Genomic DNA, 18621 nt, shown 5'->3' with positions numbered 1-18621 from the left:
GCTCTGTGCTGACAGCTCAGAGCCTGGAGCCTGTTTCGGATTCTGTCTCTCCCTCTCTCTGACCCTCCCCCATTCATGCTTTGTCTCTCTCTGTCTCAAAAATAAATAAACGTTGAAAAAAAAATTTTTTTAAGATTTAAAAAAAATAAGTGTGGGAAACAAATAGTTAAAAGTTCCTCCTTGAAAAAAAATCTTATTATTGAAACCAAAGTATCAATTTCTGGCATCCCAATCCAAATGGAAGTGTAGAAGCATCCAAAATTCTCTAAAACTCACTGTTGAGGTTAGTGTTTTAAAAGATGGTAACGGGGCGCGTGGGTGGCTCAGTCGGTTAAGCGTCCGACTTCGGCTCAGGTCATGATCTCGTGGTTCATGAGTTCGAGCCCCATTTTGGACTCTGTGCTGACAGCTCAGAGCCTTCAGCCTGCGTCGGATTCTGTGTCTCCCTCTCTCTCTGCCCCTCCCCTGCTTGCTCACTGTCTCTCTCTCTCTCTCCCTCAAAAATAAACATTTTAAAAGAGAGCAAACTTATCTTGATGAGCACTGAGTGGGTATGGAATTGCTGAATCGCTATACTGCGCACCTGAAACTAACACAACGCTGTATGTTGATTATACGGTCATTAAAATTAAACACTTAATGAAAAATGCTCAAGCCCTCAAAAGAAAAATCACCCGAGAAGCTGCTCAGAACGCAGCTTTGGAAACCTCACACCCGAGACTCCAGTATTCCACTCCGGGAAGGACAAACGAGACACAAGTGTGCTAAGGATTCTAGGTCGGATGACACAGGACACACACAGGCACTGCCCCAGGAGGACAGAGGACCGATGAAGAAGGGGGGTGAGCAGCACGCTGGCCTCACCGAGGGGTACGCCCTGGGCTGGGGAGACGGGGCACGAGTGCACAGAAATTTTTAGCGGAAGTGAACGATTACGCACGTATATGATACGAATACAGCCTCGCACATATCCCCACATAGCCATGTGTACATCCATACGTCTGTGTGTATGACCACGTGAACGCTGAGAAACGATCAGCACCACCTAATCCATGACCAGGACCTACTCCATGTGGTGAGGTTATAATCATATTTCCTTTTCTCCCAAAGACTACATCCGGGCTCCGCGAACACCTGCCACGGCAAAGCTCGGTGGAGAGTCGCGGCGGGCCGCGAGACTACAGGCCCAACTCCTTCTCGGGCAGGGGGCCCTGGGACTAAGGTCCCTGCGGTAGGACCCCAGGGAAGGTGGCGGCCGCGGCCCAGGCTGGGGCTTCAGCAGGGAGCGCTAGCCGCCTCCGTATGCTCCTCCTCTCCCGAAACCGCCCTCATGGAAACGAGGCCTAGAGGACAAAAGGTACCAGGGTCCCAGCGAGGCCGCCCGGAAAACCAGTGCTCACCGGGGCTGGTCACCGGAGCGAAAGGCAGACTTCGGACGAGCAGGGGCGTTACTGCCAACACCCCTCCTGGTAAATCCAGGGGTGTCACTGGCGGCACAGGGCCAAGGAAACGGAAGCGTCAGGCCGGTCGCCTGGATCTGCCGTTTCGGTGAACTCTGGGACTTCCCTCACGTGTACAAAGGGAAAACAAGAGCCTCTCGTAGGCCTCAAGTGAGGACGGCCTGGAAATAATTCCTCTGCTCAGAGCTAAGGCTGTTGTCCGGGGCGAGTCAGGCAGGTCCCAAATGACACACACTTTACGTCTTCAGTTACTGGAGTACCTCGAGAAGATACTCATATGACCTTGAAGCCTTACTGGTTGGCCCACAGAACCTTAACAGGACTTAAACATTCTGTGTTTTGATGCAAATAGTTATTTAACATAGAACTTGAACGACATCTTTTTAAATGACTTCCTGGTCTGCTTTTCCATCCAAGATACAATTGCCTGATGTATTCTGGCGTTAGCCACCAGTGGGATTTTCTGGCAAAAAACACGGGGAAATACTTCCAGACCGGGATTTATCTGGGACACAAATGTAGGACGCAGACATATTAAAGAAAAAAGATAACCGATATAAAGAGGAGCAAAGGTAAGGAAAAAGGTTGCATCCGTGGAAAGCACAAAAGTGCTTCTCAGAGAAACCTAAATACTTAACACATTGGCTCGTATACAGATGCTCGTTCACATACATACGCGCACGTCGCGTCATTCTTGGGGAGGGACCCAAATGCTTTCGCGAATGGACTGAGGTTTTCTAACCTTGCCACAAGTCACTGGCCAGGGCCAGAAGTCACGCATCAATCCAGCGTTTGTGGGGGTATTTCCTCAGCGTTACGGACTCTGGCCCGTTTGGAGGGAAGCTGTGCCAGTGGGAACAGTCTGGGCTGGCAAGACCCTATACCGCTCCCCCAACACTACTGGCCACAGCGAGTGAGCGAGAGCCGCGGGCAGCACAAGACGCCCTGCTCTCCCTGGGGGTGAAGGCAGGAAGTCTAACCTCCGTCAACCGTGGGTCATCTCCAAGACCGTTGCTCATGAGCCGAATCGATTCTGATTTAGTCTTTAATGTAACTGACGGGAAGACCACGGAAACGACCACAGCGGGGTCTGTCCTGTCAGGTTTCTATTCCTAAGTGTGAAAAGCAAGGAGAGACACCTCATTCAAAGTCAGGCTGCAAACCACATGGGCATTCGCTGCAACCAGCAATCCTTTCCTGGGGCACCCGTCACTTGTCACTGGTCCCATCCTTACGGTTTCCAGCACCTGAACTCTCAATGTGGGTCTCTAGAACTCCACACGGAACGAACACGCACGCACACGCTCGGGATGCTCGAGGACCGTCCTCTTGTTATTTGCAAAGTCTAAGACTGACCTTCGACCCCAACAATTGACACGAAGCCCGTCCTGCTGAGTGGAGGACACGGACGGCCCCAACGGGCCGCGGGGCTTTCACACCCGTGGCCTCACTCGTGCCAGGGAGTCACAGCGCCGCCACTTTGAAGGTGACACACAGGAAGGAAGATGAGCCGGTGAGGGTCCCGCAGAGCGAACCCCAAACCGGCCCCAGTGACACAGAGGCCGCGGAGGTCCTCAGCAGCAGCTGAGATCCTGCTGGAAGAAAGGCCGCGGCTAACTCTCGGCCCCTCGGGGAAGGGACGGTCACACCCGAAACTGCCCCGTCGGCCGTGTCCCCACACACACCGCGTGGGCGCACGGCGTCCCAAAGCACCTTCACGGCACACGGTGCCTCTCTCTCTGGTCACCTCCCCTGGTCCAGTGCATCCCTTCCCATGGAAACGGTGGGGGGGGGGGGGGCATGACTTTGCTTTTGGGTTCCGGAGTGGGGAGGCTGCCACTTGCCCTGTCCTCAAGCCTGTGGCCTGACCCACACTTAGGCCAGTGCTCCTTCCCATCACGTCACTTCTGCGGCCAGACCCTCCCCGGGGTCCAGGCCCAGAGAGGCGCGAAATGCCAGCACCCGTTCAGAGCCCACAGCAGAGGCACAGCGGCCCGGGCCTCCTGGTCCACCGTCCAGAGAATCGGGCCAGACACGTCTCACGGTGCGCCCGCCGGCCGTGGAACAGGCCACACCCGTCTGATCCGCAAAGCAGTGGCAGGAAATCCGGAGCTGAAAATCTTGGCTGAATCTAAGACTCTGCCACTTAGAGATTTTGAAAACATACCTCCCGGTGAGTTAAGAATTAGACTATATTATCCACTGAAATACACAGCACTCTGCCTGACGCGTCACAAGCTTTCTACAAATCGTAGCTACGGTCCTATTCAATATGAGACCTCATCAATTCAACGGCGAATTAGATGCACGTCTTCACATGCCGAGGGCCCCAAGTCTGGACGTCCACCCGGCTGGCGTGTGTTTGCAACCGGCTGGGACGTAATGTGCTTGCTTCCGTTACCTGTGTTCTGTGCTTACACTGAAATGCTGCATCCCGATTATTCAACCCCACCTTGGACACAGAAATCGAAGAACTGAACGTGACTGAAATGAAAACTCCCCTTTACGATGAGGAAAACTGAATAAATCCAGGTACGCACACTCTTGCGTAGATTAATATTTTTTAAATAATACAATCTCACAGTCCACGTTTAAAAGAAGTTATTGGATTTGGTTTAACGCGTCAATCTCTTCAAATGACTGCAACTTTATCACTTAAGAATCTCCTTGGTATCTTGATGTTTGAAAACTGGAATAAAAAGTAAAACTAATACTTTAAAGCTTAGGGACGAAGAAAGAAAAAATAACGGGTATTACTTTTCCCCGGGAGGGAATGCAATTTACCATGATTTAAAGCAGAATCAAAAGATAATTATCTTTTGGCACTAATTTTAATATGTGCAATAAAACAAAAATTATCAGCTCTGAAGAAAGCAGAAGAATGTTTCCACTGCGGGGGTCCCATAAAACCAAGGCGCATCCTGGCATCGGGGACGTCTCCTGGATATAAAACAGAGCTGTCTGGGAGAGTTCGGGGAGGAAGGAACATTTTTCTCCCAAGCGGGAGGGGATGTCAGAGACGACAAAACAGGCCTCGTGTGCCCTCAGCTCACACACACAACTGGAAAATCCCGACCGTGGAAAGGTCGGTGGGACCCGAGGCCTCCAGGGTGGGCCGCGTGGCCCCAGTGGGGCTCTCCCCTGGGGTCTCCGAAGGGCCAGCACTGCGGCCCGACCTTGGCTGTCGGAAGGGCCACAGGCAGAGAGAACGACACAGAGCACCGGCAGCTTGGGATGGGAGACGACCCTCCGGCTGGGCCACTGGGGGAGGCTGCCCGCTGCCCCCAGGGCTGCTGCCCGGGCCACACAGACAGGCCCGGCGGGGACGGCACCCTGGGTCAGCTTGTGGCCTCAACACGGAGAAAGGTATTGAGCCCTCGCCTTGCCCCAGAGCAGGGCAGCGGGCGTGCCCCTGATGCCGGACCCACACCCTCCGGCAGAGGCCCCGAGCGTGACCCACCAGGGCCCGAGCCCCACTCGGCCCCACTGGGTGTGGCATGTCACACTGGGGACACGTCATCGGGGTCCACGGGGGAAAAGGACTTGACCAAAACACGAAGCCCGAGGAGGCGGTGGCCGGGTTCCCTGGTCTTCCCCGACCCAGAGGGCAGACGGGTCACCTGCCCGGCCGTGCAGAGCTCGCCCGCCACCCCCCACGCCCAGGCCCCCACCTGGCACCTGGGCTCCCCCATCCTGCTGGGACGAGCCGACCGAACTTCCGGGGGGAACCCGCTTCCCTCAAGGTCGGCTGATTTAAATGTGCATCTATCTACAAGGCACCTCCTCAGAAACACGCGGGCGTGCGGAGCGGCCGCCACCGGGGCGACAGCGCTACCCGGGCTCCTGCAGACCGCGGGGGACACGGGCCGTCCAGGACTCTGCCCCGCCAGAAGCGACCCCGGCCGGACGGGCTCACCTGCGTTCTCTGCAGACGCTGCCCGGCCCCGGGGGCTGGGGGGCTGGGGGGTGCAGCCGCGTGGGGGCGCTGGGAGTCGTGCGCGGTGCGAGGCAAACCCGGGCCCGGCCCCAGGCGTCGTCAGGCCCCCAGTGAAGCCCGAGAAGCCGGCCCTGCACCTTCCGGAAGCGGAGAGCTGGGGCCTGAGGGTCTGGGGAGCCTCGTCAGGACCCACTGCGCCCAGAGAAGCCCCTACGACCCCTTTCACACGAGGAGTCCACGGGCCCCCGGCCCCCACGTGCGGCCTCACGCACGCTCACGGCCCCGGCCCACGGCTGGGCTGTGAGGGCCAGCGCTGTCCTCGTCGTATTCCGCACGCGCGGGGGCTGACACGTCGGGGCCGCCAGGGGACCCCAGACGGGTCTGGAGACGCTGCGTTCGCCCCGGGGCTGAACAAGGTTTTATCTCTACCCTCGACGAGACCTCACTCCGAGCAGGGAGAGACACGCCAAGAAACACGTACCTCTGAAGACAGAGGCGCATCCTGGAGAGGAGGAGCGGGTACGGAGAGCGAGCGGTCAGGGGCTGGCGGACGCAGGGGTCTCTGCACACGAGGAACGGGGTCTGGGGGACGACCCATCACGCGAAGCAGACGCACAGGCAAGACGTAGCAGGGCTGCTCTGGGCCATCTGGGGACAAGGGGTCAGGGACAAGAGTCTCCTGGAGGACATGGGAGGAGCAAGGGGACAGAGCTGCAAGACGGTGTATGGTCCGTGCGGGTGTATGTGCCCACGGCTTTGTGTGTGACGTTTGCGTGTCCGCAGGAGCCTCGGCGACTTGCCAGCGATATGAGAATCCCCCACGGGCACCTACGGGGGCAGACGGGTATCTTCACTCCGTGAGAAGCCCGGCGTGAGGAGCATGACTGGGGTCGGTCAGGTGCCATGTCAGTGCCCGCCGTCGAGAGCCTGGGATGTGTCATCTGAGCCTGTGACATGGATGCAGGACACGCCCGGCCCCACCGGCCTGTTGCAAGGACCAAGTGGACGTGAGGGACTTCGCAGGCAGCCGCGTGCAGGGACCAGGCTCCCCTGCCACTGTCATTACCGCTCACGGGGGGGAAGAAGCCTCGGGAGGCGGTCAGCAGATAATTGCTCGCTGTCCCCAAACTTCCCGCTCATCACGCTTCCCAGCAGAGCCCTCTCGTGGGCACGGTGACTCCACTTGTGTGTCAAAAGCGGATCGTTCTGGGGCGCCTGGATGGTGCAGTCAGTTGAGTGTCTGAGTCTTGATTTCAGCTCAGGTCATGGTTCTAGGATCGAACCCCACGTCGTTTTCTGTGCTGACAGCTGGAGCCTGCTTGGGATCCTCTCTCTCCCTCTCTCTCTGCCCCTCCCCTACTCACTCACTCACTCTCTCTCTCTCTCTCTCTCTCTCAAAATAAATAAACATTAAACAAAAAAAGGAGGTCACTCAGATGTCATGGAGCCTAATATGACATCGAGCAGACAATCATGGTTACTGATTGTTAACTTAACCGGTCGTTTCCTGAGCTAATAAAGAGATAAAGAGAAACCTCTGATGGCAGGCCATTTCTTCACAGCACGAAATTTTTACTTACTTTGGTAAAAATACTTCCAGAAAAAGACCTGAGGGAAACACGTGAAATTAACATCGACGTGAAAGTCAGAAACAGTCTCTGCAAGTTCAGAGGTGGGGCAGAGTCACCCCCACCCCAGACCACATCTGTGTTTGGGGGACGCCCTGCACGTGCACACGCTATTACGGGAGCCAGAGTACGAGGCTGCTAGCGGTGTCTAGGCCGTGTCACCTCGGCTGCCGTGCCACGATGCCATTTCGGGAATGAGTAGGTCCGTGCATCTGCTCATAAACCGAGAAAGTACCAAACTGCGGTCAAAAGTTATGAGGAGCCCAGCCTGTGCCCCACCAGGTACAGGAGTCATAAGGTGTCAGTTATGGGGGCCGCGAGGAGGGCTGGCGCAGCGAGGGCGACCCTCGGCCCGGGCACAGGACACGCGAGCGTCCCGGAGCGGGTGAGTGGGGGGTGGCGGTAGCACCCAGGGCGGGCAGCACCGCGTGTTCCCAGAGGAACGCGGACTGAGGGGGACCCGGAGCAGAGGCGCGGTGAGGACCAAGACTGACCAACACCACCACACACCCTCGCGACCCGGTCCAGGGTCAGTATCCACCGGGGCCACCCCAACCCTGTGGGGCTCACCCTCTCAACGAGGCTCGCGGATTGCTAGAACATTCCGAGTGAGGACGGTTTTGTCCATGCAACTTGGCTTCTTACCGAACAGAACATCTGACAAACATTCACGTACACCTGTGCTGCCCTTGAGTGAACGACTTGGTCCCTCCTGACGTCCGTTTCTTCCACTGTTCACTTAAATGGGGTGAGTGAGGTGGCCTCCGTGGCTTGGTTTTTAGTTTTAAGATTCCATGATCCCAGTAACTCTTATCCATTATGGGGCACCCAGGTGGCTCGGTCAGTTAAGCGTCTGACTCTTGATTTCGGCTCAGGTCGCGATCTCACGGTTCACGGATCCGAGCCCCAGGTCGGGCTCTGTGCTGACAGCGTGGAGCCTGCTTGGGATTCTCTCTCTCCTTCTCTCTCTGCCCCTCCCCTGCTTGCTCCCTCTCTCAAAATCAGTAAGTAAACTGAAAAAGAAACTCCTATCTAATACGCAAAGCATTTCCGAAAACGTGGCTTCTTTGTGAAACTTACCCATTAAGTTGAAGAAATCACAGAAATGGCACTAAGTCACCCCCCTGAGCTGCGGTGATGAACAGGTTTCTTCATTTCCCTGAGATTCAGTATTTCGTTTTCCCTTTTCCCTTAGTTTATAAAATGAGGGGGCTGGGCTACACGACACTTAGGGCCCCTTCCAGCCATAAAACTGAATGGTCCTCCTCATCTAAATCTATCGGCTTTCCCCTCTGTTCCCTGAACGCCTTCTCTGTTCTAACTAGTGGCCCACAGCTCAAAGAATACTGACTTCCTGTTTTGTAAAATGAAAGCATTCTTAGAGAAATTTCGTGTTCAGAAACCACCTCCTATTTCTTTTACATTCTATAAACTAATTTTGTATGATTCAAAGACAGTAAGTTACAAAACCTCTTATCTGGTAAAATTTGGTGATCAACTTTGATATCTTACTAGATAGAAATAAAACAGGAAGCAAAATGATTCGAGAAAGCAGTTGACAATCAATTTTATATTGAGAGGGAAACTGAGTAATGCTTTTTTATTTTTATTTTTTTTACATTTATATATTTTTGAGAGACAGAGACAGAGCATGAGCAGGGGAGGGGCAGAGAGAGAGGGAGACACAGAATCTGAAACAGGCTCCAGGCTCTGAGCTGTCAGCACAGAGCCCAACACGGGGCTTGAACTCACTAGCTGTGAGATCGTGACCTGACCCAAAGTCGGACGCTCAACCGACGGAGCCACCCAGGCGCCCCGAGTAATGCTTTCTTAACTAAAATACAGTTTTAGATTCTACTCACTAACGTGTAATGACTCACATAACAAGAGTGATGCTCCTCCTGCTGGATGAACCACCAGGAGACCGTGTCATTTATATTTATATTGCATTTCAATTAACAAAACTTCAGCCGTCAAACGGTACCTAAATTAATTGTTTTCTGGTTATTTACCTATTTGGTTTTTTTGTTGTTGTTGTTTGCTTCCTGTAGTTTGTTTTAGGAAAATAAGTAATGATACCGTCAGAATACCAATGAACATACGAGGGCAAAACTCTTTACAGATTTAATAAATACTCATGGAGTACCCAGCACATGTACATTTTCAGACTAGGGTGCTGTATTTTCCTTTGCAGGAATGGTCCCTTCTAATGACTCCTACCACTGAATGCCCCAAAGTGTACTGACCACAGCACAGGGAACACACTCATTAGCACGGCAATCGTATTCTACGTACCCAACAGCACGAGTAATATTATGTTACCTCAGCACAAACTCATGAAAAAAAAAAAAAAAAATAGAGGGAATTGTAGCTACTAAAGAAACATCCGAGCAAAAGAGAAATCTGTGCCCAGTCTGGCCTCTTACAGGAAAAGACACAAGAGTTAAAGACAAACAGCTAATTTTCTAAAAATCTGGGAATAATACACAAATCACCACTTGTGCTTTGTTAGCTAAATGTGCCTACTTCTATCGGAGAAGGTCATTAGTAAAAGTATCTGCTAAAAATAAAAGCTAGGGGCGCCTGGGTGGCTCAGTCGGTGAAGCGTCTGACTTCGGCTCAGGTCATGATCTCGCGGTTCACGGGTTCACGCCCTGCGTCGGACTCTGTGCTGACAGCTGGGAGCCTGGAGCTGCTTCGGATTCTGTGTCTCCGTCTCTCTCTGCCCCTCCCCTGCTCACACTCTCTCTCTCTCTCTCTCTCTCAAGAATAAATAAATAAATAAAACAAACATCAAAAAAATTTAAAAAATAAAAGCTAAATGCAAGTGAAGCTCATCTTACATTCGAGATCTCAACAGCAGCGGGTGTCTGCAAACCCCACGGCCGTCTGCCGTTTCCTTGTTACACGTAATTAAATACTATTTTTAATACTGCGAAATACCGATTTGATCTGACTTTCTTCAGACCCTCAGAAAGAACATGCATCCAGACAACTGACATGAAACAAACAGAACCTAGTAATTTCATGCCCCACGTCCATAAATCAACTGAACGTCGTCTTTTTGTGTCCTGCCCATTTAGGCTGATTTAAATCAAATTATAGCATGGGGTAACTTATGTAAACTGGCATTTCCTGAAACATCATTTTCAGTCCCACAAAACGGTGGAAGCCTGCATGGTTACTGTTGGTTAATTACAATCGACGGGTCACTTAAGGCCTGAAAATCTGGTAACAGCCCGTGAGGAGCGAGACACAAAAATGCGCTTCTCCCATGAGCTTATGTACTTACTGTCAAACCCTGAAACCTCTGACGATTCAGACTGCTTCTATAGAAAAATGCACATGTCCGGGGACATCGTTCAGAATAATTTGATACGTGTTCCCCAGGGAAAGCGTGGGCACAGCCACACCGCCCTTGCATGGGAAGCTTCCAAGATCCGGCAGTCAACCCGAAACATGCCATGTTTGGTCCAGTTCCCACGCACTCATCGTGCGCTTCCGAAGAAAATCTAATGAGCTGACTTCTGGAAATACAGTGACAAGATTGAACAAGACTAACTCCCCGTTTCGGAAGTTCCTAAGAGAAGTACGCATCTTTATACACAAGGTAAAACGTTTCCCAATCATTTCTGAGGCAATAATTTTCAAATTTGATAAACATGTTTTAGATTTCCCTGCCATTTGTGCACACGTATCTGATGGTCAAACCTTTGGATTCTTCCCTTTCTCACCTCAGCCCCAGGGAAGCCGCAGCCAGGAGGGATGAGGGCCCCGTCCCGGGCAGTAACACGTGGGGCTGGGGACAGCGATGGGAACATCAGGGACAGAAGCCACACAAGAACACCTCAGACCGACTCCACCCCTAACCCTCCTCTGGAGCCTTCACGGCTCATCCCGCTTGTTGCCTCTCGGGCTGTAAATCGGTGACCGTTCCTGTCACAGAGAGCGTGTCTTGGGGCCTCCAGGTGGTGGGAACGTACCAAGACTCAGGGCCTCCCCTCGAGAGTCCTTCCAGAAGGGGTGTGTAAGGACGCAGGTCGCGGGAGAGATTCAAAGTCCTCTTAGTATCCTGAACTTAAAGAAATCTGAGGGGTTTGTTTTGGTTTTTTCGTAAATGGACATTAAAACGCACTTGGAGAAAAACACTTCCAAGCACAGGCCACAGAGCTGTGATCTCAGGCTGCCTTTGTGAACGTTTACGATTTTTTCACTGGAGGCTGATCCCAGAATATTCGCGTTATTACTGAGTCTGTGGACCCTCGGCAGATGAATACTTTAAACCCAGAAGGACACTTTCTTTCAGTAAGTATTTTTCTTTTAAAAAAAGCAACATCTGAAAAGGCCCGAGGAAGCACACACGCAACCAACTAAGCACGAACGAAGATTACAGACAGAATCCGATTTCACGAAACCTGTAAACGCCACGAACCAGACGCCAGGCAACCCACCTCCTCCCCACAAATGTCAGAACGGTCGGCTTTAACACGTCAAAGTCGGTCAAACACTCCTTTGTAGCAAATGCAATCCACACAGCTTTCGGGATTTGGAACTAAATTAGCCAAGGGTTTGGTCATCTCTGAAATTTGGTCAAAAACAAATACTTGTTATCAATTATTGCTATATTTATACCAGAAGCTATAGTTTGTTTGGCATATGCAGAGAAACCGTTTAAAGAACTTAGGAAATTTAATAAAACCACCAAAATCTGAACTACATTTTGGCGGTCAGGTCACAAGAATTATTTGCATGACTCACTGGAAACTGAGGGAAAAGATGAACTTTTCTACACACTGAACTTCCAGAAAGAGAAACCACTTCCTACGCCTATTAAATCCCTCCTCACAAAGCAACGTCGGGCCCCTTTTTTACCTGAGTTCTTATTGGTTTTGTTCTGCCGACTTTTCACTTGCTCAGTCCAAAGCGTGGGGTAACGGGACGCAATATCTAATAAAACAAAACAAAATGATGATGATTTTTAATCATCGTGAAAACACAGTCTCTCAATCAAAGACCTCAGTAGGGAGCCTAAAAGCTGCAAAGTCAGTGGGCTAAATAAATGCATATTCCACACTTTTAAAGATACTGTTAAACTGATTACATATTTGAGACAAAAGGAAAGAATAATATAGGTTTCTAACATGTTAGTATATGTTTTTTTTTCTTTCTTCTTCCAAAAGCAGAAGTAAAATTTCTATGGATCCAGAGTGGCCCCGCTTGAGAGGAGTGGGGTTCAGGGAAAAGCCCCGATGTACGGAAACATGTCCTCGCACCCTAAAGATTCACAGTAACACACGAGGTTTCGCTCAGGAAAGATTCATCACAGACTGCGCTATGCAAAATGCAACTGTGCGTAAAACACTTCAGGAACACTCTGTTTTCAGCAGTACTGTGTCACAAGCCACTGAGTATTTGCCGTGCGGGTCAGTCACACCGCGGGCCCGAGAACACACGGGAGAGGCTGCCTCGGTCCCGGCCGCCCTTGGCCACGATCAGCCTGGAACCTCAGACGAGTTCTCGTCTGCGAAATGGCATCTGAGGACTCGGTGGGCTAATGACACCGTGTAGCCCGTGCCGTGAAGACATCGTTACCGCTGTCGCTGTTACCTGCGCACCCTCACTCCTTTGGCCTGACAATTTGTGACGCTTTGGCAAGTCCCTCAGACGATCTGTTAAAGGCTAAAAAGGGGAAAACCCGTCTTCGTCGTGACTACAAAATTCAAAACGCCTTAGAGACATCCTCACGCGCGTTCCCGTGCCGCATCGTGGCCAGCACGAGATGCGAAAGACACGAAGTCCGAGCAGGGAACAAGGCACGTGCTATCGTATGCTTCTGAAATATACATCTTATATTATCCAAATTATAAAATTTCAACTCCTCGATTTTGATTTGGGGGGGAAAAAAAAGAGACTTTTGCATCGTGCTGTATGTATGCCATGGCCACATCCACAAGCCGTGCCCCGAAGCCACCGGGAAAGACAGCGGGTGTCATAAAGTTGGAAGTGGCCAAATCCAGTCCGCTCTGAGAGGACTCCCGGCAGGTAACCTGCCTGCACATCCCAGGCCCATCCGTGGCTGCCCCAGCGCGTCTGCGGTCCTCCCCCATAGGACCCTGTTTTAGGCCGGGCTCACCTTCTTCGTCTCCTTGAGGCTGAGTCTCCAGCGCTGGGGCCGAGGCATCATCTGAATTCAGAACGGAAAAGATTTGCAAGGAGACTACAATTATGAGAGTAAGTTCAGTAAGTGTGTATACGGGATGGAAGCTGAGGGCTCGCATGCACCCCACACACCAGCCAAACCACCACCCCCTCCCCCCCCGCCCCGGGGCGCACAGGGACGCGGGGCCCGGCAGGAGCCCGACCGAGACGGCACAGGGCGCCTGGGCGAGCAGCCACCTGACGGCTGGTGCAGGCTGCAAACCGGGCCCCGGGGGGAAGTGCTGGGATTCCCGTCCCTCGGAGCCAGAGTGGCTCAGGGCCCGTGAGGGAGAGACAAATGACCAAAGCAAGGGGCCACGGAAGTGGGAATGGAGGCTCACGTCAACAAAATCGGTGGGTTGGGGTGACAGGAGACAGAAGAGAGATGGGGGGTGGACCGGGGTGGCTGGGGGAGCCCAATATCCCTGCTCTGCCCCCCCACCCCGTTTTGCCAGGGCAGGTATCTAAGGATCAGGCCCTGACTTGCTGCCCTGTGCACCCCTGCACTACCAGCCCCTCTGTCACCCCTGCGGGAGCTGGGGAGCAAGAGTCAACATCACAGAGCAGGACACGGGTGTGGGTGACGGAGCTGCTCTAACGCCATCTCTCTAGAGGCTGAGGCTGCGGTGGATAATCTTTAATTAGCAGAAAGACTGTGGTTCCCTGGAACGGCGTCAGGTTCTAGAGAGTTCCGAGCCATGGCGGGATGGCATGGAGAATGAGCTACGGGAAGTCTGCCCCCGGTAAGCGGGGCCCCCCGTCAGGGACACAATCACAAGGCAATTTGTGGGGCTGCTTCTCGCTCGAGCTTGCTCATGTGAGCTCGTTATATAATAATTTGAGGATTAAAATACAATAAACAGTGCGGGAGATAAGGGCCAGCCACGAGGCTTATCTGTGATTCATGACTTTCCCAGATGTCTGGGGAATAAAAATGAAGTTTCTCATAAGTTCTTTTTGGGGGCAAACCCAAAGGCTTTTTCACAAAACTTCAACACTGAACAATCTTTTGAAATAAGGCTCGCTCTCTGTCAGAACGCTGACAAAATGTAATGTCGCCTGTTCGAGAAACTCAAGTTCTGACACTGGAAGAGCAACTGTGAACCGTTGAAGATCGTGTAATCCCTTCCAGAAACTACGATGAAACGGGGAGCATAGCTACAGCAACCACACACGTTATGAGTGCTGTACATTTTCACCGAGGCCTGGACGCATCACCTCTGTGGGGCCACCGGCCCATTCCCCAAATCACTGGCAGCCTGAAAACTCAGACTGGCCCACTCACGGCGACCCAGTGACTACCGTAGGCCTTCCCTCACCCCCCACCAACGCCAGGGGCCCCTCCTGTCAGCGTGACCCTGCTCACATCACTGGCCATGCTCTGGTCCCTTGTAGGCTTCTGTCCCAACATAACAAACACGTGGGCACCTACTAAACTCGGCCTTGAGAAAATGAAACAAAACCATGGGCAGCTGTGTGCTTTTTCTTTTTCCCACTAGAGTTTGTAACGTCTCGTTTTTATCCATAAGCCAGTTCCGTTGCCTAATCTCAGGTATTTTCTCTTGTCGCGTGCACGTCCAGAGATCAAGAGGCTTCAGGAGAAGGAATGTATTCCTGCCCTACATGAACTTCTGTGCCCACGTACCAATTCCCTAGGGGTTTTTGTTTCACTTTTGCAGGGGATTCAACGTGCGTTGCAAGGAACGGGTTTAGGAAACACCTTCTGAAATAGCGCTTCCTTTCCTTTCCTCCTCCCCTGAGCACCGGATTGATTTTCGCAATCATAAATACTGCCCCTTCCTGTTCTCTAAAAAAAACTGGTACGCCCACCTCAGGATCTTACAGCCTCAAATCCAAGCCATTCATCTAACATTCTAGGCGACTTTATCCCCTGTTCCAAACGTAAACTCTCGCTCCAGCCAGTGTTCTATGCCTGCCCATCACGTCTCTCCCCTGTTTCCCTCAACCACGAGGTTTTTCTGTCCTACGTTATGCCTGTCCCCTCTCCCACCCCCTCTGTGGCCACCAGCACCTCCCCTTTCATGAGACCACTCGTGTGCCAATCGGTGCCTGTCCCAAGTGTGCACCCGAGGTGCGCCCAGCTCTCCCATCCCGCCAGGGCAGCCACGGTGCCCACCGTAGTCTCAGGACACACTGAAGGCAACGTACTTGACCGAAACTCAGCTCTCTCCGGCTTTATGCCCCTTTCTTTATCACCGGTTCCTATACTATAACCTACATCAGAAAAAAAGAGTTGCCTCCAATGTTGGTGCTAAAACCTTTTCTTTTTTTTCAATTTTGTCTTGAAAATGACTTCTGACTTCAAAGGTCGATGTAACATAAAGAGAAAAAAAAAAGTGTCACTGGGTCTAAAGGATGATGGCTGTGGGAAGGGCGAAGGTGGGGCTCCTGCAAGGTCAAGGTCATGGTGGGCGCACTGTAGTTTGCGCAAGACGAACCCGGCTGCTACGGAAATGGCTCGCTGCTCTACCTGGCTCTTGTCACTAGCGGTCCCAGGGGAGGTGACTGTCACAATGGGGAGAAGCATTCCTCTTTCTCATGAGGAAGAGTTGAGACCTCTTTCTCGGTGGCCCTCAGCATTACACTCCCGAATTACACGGGGAACCCAAACACCACGCATGAGCCTCTCCCCAGGCAGAGACTGTGGCACCGAGCAGCATGGACAGGTGGCCCCAACACAAGCCACGTCGGAAGGGTCCTCCCGGGGGCATATGTGGGTTACGTGCCCCGCACCTACAGGACCCTGGAGGTCCAAAGGCAGGAATAACACAGTGCATTGAGTGAATATGTAATGAACCGTGTCAGCTCTCGTATCGTTTAGTCCGTATTTAAATTTTAACCCGAGGAGCTATTTTAGGGCATAGACTGAATTAGCTTTAATACACTATCATCATGAAAATTTATTTTAAGATAGTTACCTGTTTTTCCTGTGCCTTCCCGTTGGGGTAACTTTTCATTTATGGAACCTAAGGGGGGAAAGAAGGAAGAAATTATCGTTGGCTCCCAAGTGCCCATCCACAGTTGTTACACAATGCTTCCTTCCACTTCCAATGGTTCACCGTGCTTGTCACTTTCTCATTAGGCTGCACAAGCCACCTAGTACCCAGAGGTGACCACGTCATCTGCCGTCACAAGCCCTAAGCTAGTAAACCAAAGATTAGTTCCTACTTCTGTTGCTAACTAGTCGGCCACGTACCTGAGACCCGCACTCTTGAAGATACAACACGTCAGTCTCTTCACTTGAAAAACGTCATCATCCCCTTCACATACATCACCACGTTGGGGCAGCAGAATGAATTAGAATTAAAAAGGAAACATTTTTAAAGTAATAAAAGTTATGCAACCGAAGATACTTGAAACCCTGGTTTCGGCTGGATTTCGTTCCATAGGAAAGAAAGTTGAGGAGCCATCTGAGATCGTAGAAGAATGCAGGAAAATTCAGAGCTGACCGAGTAATTCGCGGAGTGTTTGTGATGTCTCTGATACACCGAGAGATCCGTGAGATAGATGGGCAGCCCTGTGCTCTCTTCCTGGCAGCTTGAAACAGCACAAGCACTGACTTCCTCCCGCACCATTACAGTGCCCTCCCCCAAAGGAATAAAACAAAAAACCGTGCTCAGGACGAATTTGGAGTCTACCTGCTGACGGGGTGAGGACAGTCCGTGCAGGACTCACCGAGGACTGCCAGAGTCACATGCTGGGCTCTGTACCTAGTGTGGACATCACAGACACAGACGCGAGACCCATCGCTTGTCTTACAATCTTGAATGTGACATTGACGTACAAACCGTCACTTATACTAAAGATGTAAACTGTATGGTATTTTGAGACTATTTATCCTGTCTCTTGGGCCATAACGGTAACATAGTAGGAGACGTCCAAGCAGGTCATCGTAGGAAAGGATCTCACGGGACAGGCGTTAACACAACCTCACAGATACCGTTGGTTCCCTGGAAGCCAGACGGAAGTCAGCGGGTTTACCGCAAGGGACAAGGGGCGGTCACGATAAGCACTTCTCGAGCACCGCCAACCTCGGGGAAGCCCACTGGGTCTGCCGCAAGTGCGCCCCGTCGGCCCCCAGCTCTGGAGGAGACACGCTTCTTCCTCCAGCCCTGATTCTGTGAAACAACTGAGTCATGTGCATTTGGAAGCTGTGCTCTCCAGGCGACAGGAAGGACCTCGTTCTCCGTAGGACGTCAGAACTGCTTACGGACGACCACGCCGGGTTACCGCCCTCCCGCCATTTGGGGAAAAGGTACATGGTTTCCAGGCTTCAAAACACAGGATTCTGCTTTTGGCAAGACTCCCCGGGACATAAAAGGGGCCCACGGCGTGGCCTCATCCTCAAGCCTTTGGGGCCTGCCTTTCTTAGATTTCTCAAGGAGCTTAACTGTCTTTCCTCCTCAGCTTACTGTTATCATGTGTTTCTGCAATGAGTCAAAAAACGTTTTCTACTTTTGCCTGAAAATGGTAGTATTCCAGTAATATTTCCGAATATTTAGGCGTTAACATTTTGAGCTACATGTAAATATCCTCTGTAATAATCCGACGCCCCGCACGAGAGGGCTTCTCCACAGCATTGAGGACAGTATTTTGTAACGCAACCATCGAGGACCATAAGCTGTGGATTCACAGTCGGCTGAGAGGCCTCGGGAAAGGTCTCCCTCCGCCCACGGGCCTGCTTTCTCCCAGACCAACCTCTGCCAAGCTTGCTCACCAGCCCCTGCACCAGTCCACACAAAGATAATTCCATCCTGTTCTCAGTATGTAAGAAATGATTTTAAAGCACAGTCCAGTGTCGCTGCTAGCCTGCTCCATGGTTCAAGGATGCTGCAACAGAATCTGAAGAGGTTCCAATCACCACACCTTCCGAATGCCTCTGGACAAAAATCTCCCCAAGCTTCACCTCCTTCCCTGACATCCCGTCCCCAAGGGTGTGGAAAACGGCCAAGCACCGCTCTCCACGCAGCAACACCGCTATGCTGAGTCCAATCCATGAAGCCAGAACCAGAAAGCAGCTCTTATCTGTCATTACAGCTCTCCAGAGATAAGGACTTGCTGGAGAATCCCCGAGGGCGTGGGACCGACGAAACTCTAGGACGTGGGCGCAGAAAGGGGTTTTGAAAAGGGGGGCTCGGAGAGAGCAAACAGCTTCCTAAACCACGAGCTGCTCGGCTGAACCTTCGAGGCCTGATCACTGCTCACGGTCACAAAGACTGCCCTCACATTCACGTTCCAGAGGACACAGTTGAATCGCCTCCGTTTGTGCGACCTCATCCCCTTTCAACGCTATTTTGCTTTTTCTCTTACTGTTCAGTTTTGTTGGGAGGTCACTGGCATACGGCACCATATCGATCCAAGGCACACATCACAAGGA

General features: G+C 52.0%; 1 protein-coding gene across 5 annotated transcripts in view; it reads right to left on the bottom strand.

The window, feature by feature from the left end:
• SMOC2 (SPARC related modular calcium binding 2) overlaps nt 1-18621 on the bottom strand; it is a 173660-nt gene that overhangs the window by 81595 nt on the left and 73444 nt on the right. For 2 of the 5 annotated variants that reach the window (XM_045500327.1, XM_045500326.1), the window contains exons 5-7: nt 16163-16210; nt 13159-13209; nt 11898-11972 (exon numbers count right to left, since the gene is read on the bottom strand). The exons of 1 other annotated variant lie outside the window; for it this stretch is intronic. In XM_045500327.1, coding sequence (XP_045356283.1) covers nt 11898-11972; nt 13159-13209; nt 16163-16210 — 174 coding nt within the window. Of the gene's footprint in view, nt 1-11897; nt 11973-13158; nt 13243-16162; nt 16211-18621 lie in introns of all 5 variants that reach the window. 2 more of the 5 variants (XM_045500324.1, XM_045500325.1) reach the window with 1 other exon arrangement.

The sequence above is a fragment of the Leopardus geoffroyi genome, chromosome B2 (assembly GCF_018350155.1).
Source record: "Leopardus geoffroyi isolate Oge1 chromosome B2, O.geoffroyi_Oge1_pat1.0, whole genome shotgun sequence".
Lineage (NCBI taxonomy): Eukaryota > Metazoa > Chordata > Mammalia > Carnivora > Felidae > Leopardus > Leopardus geoffroyi.
This window is presented reverse-complemented; position numbering and strand designations above follow the sequence as displayed.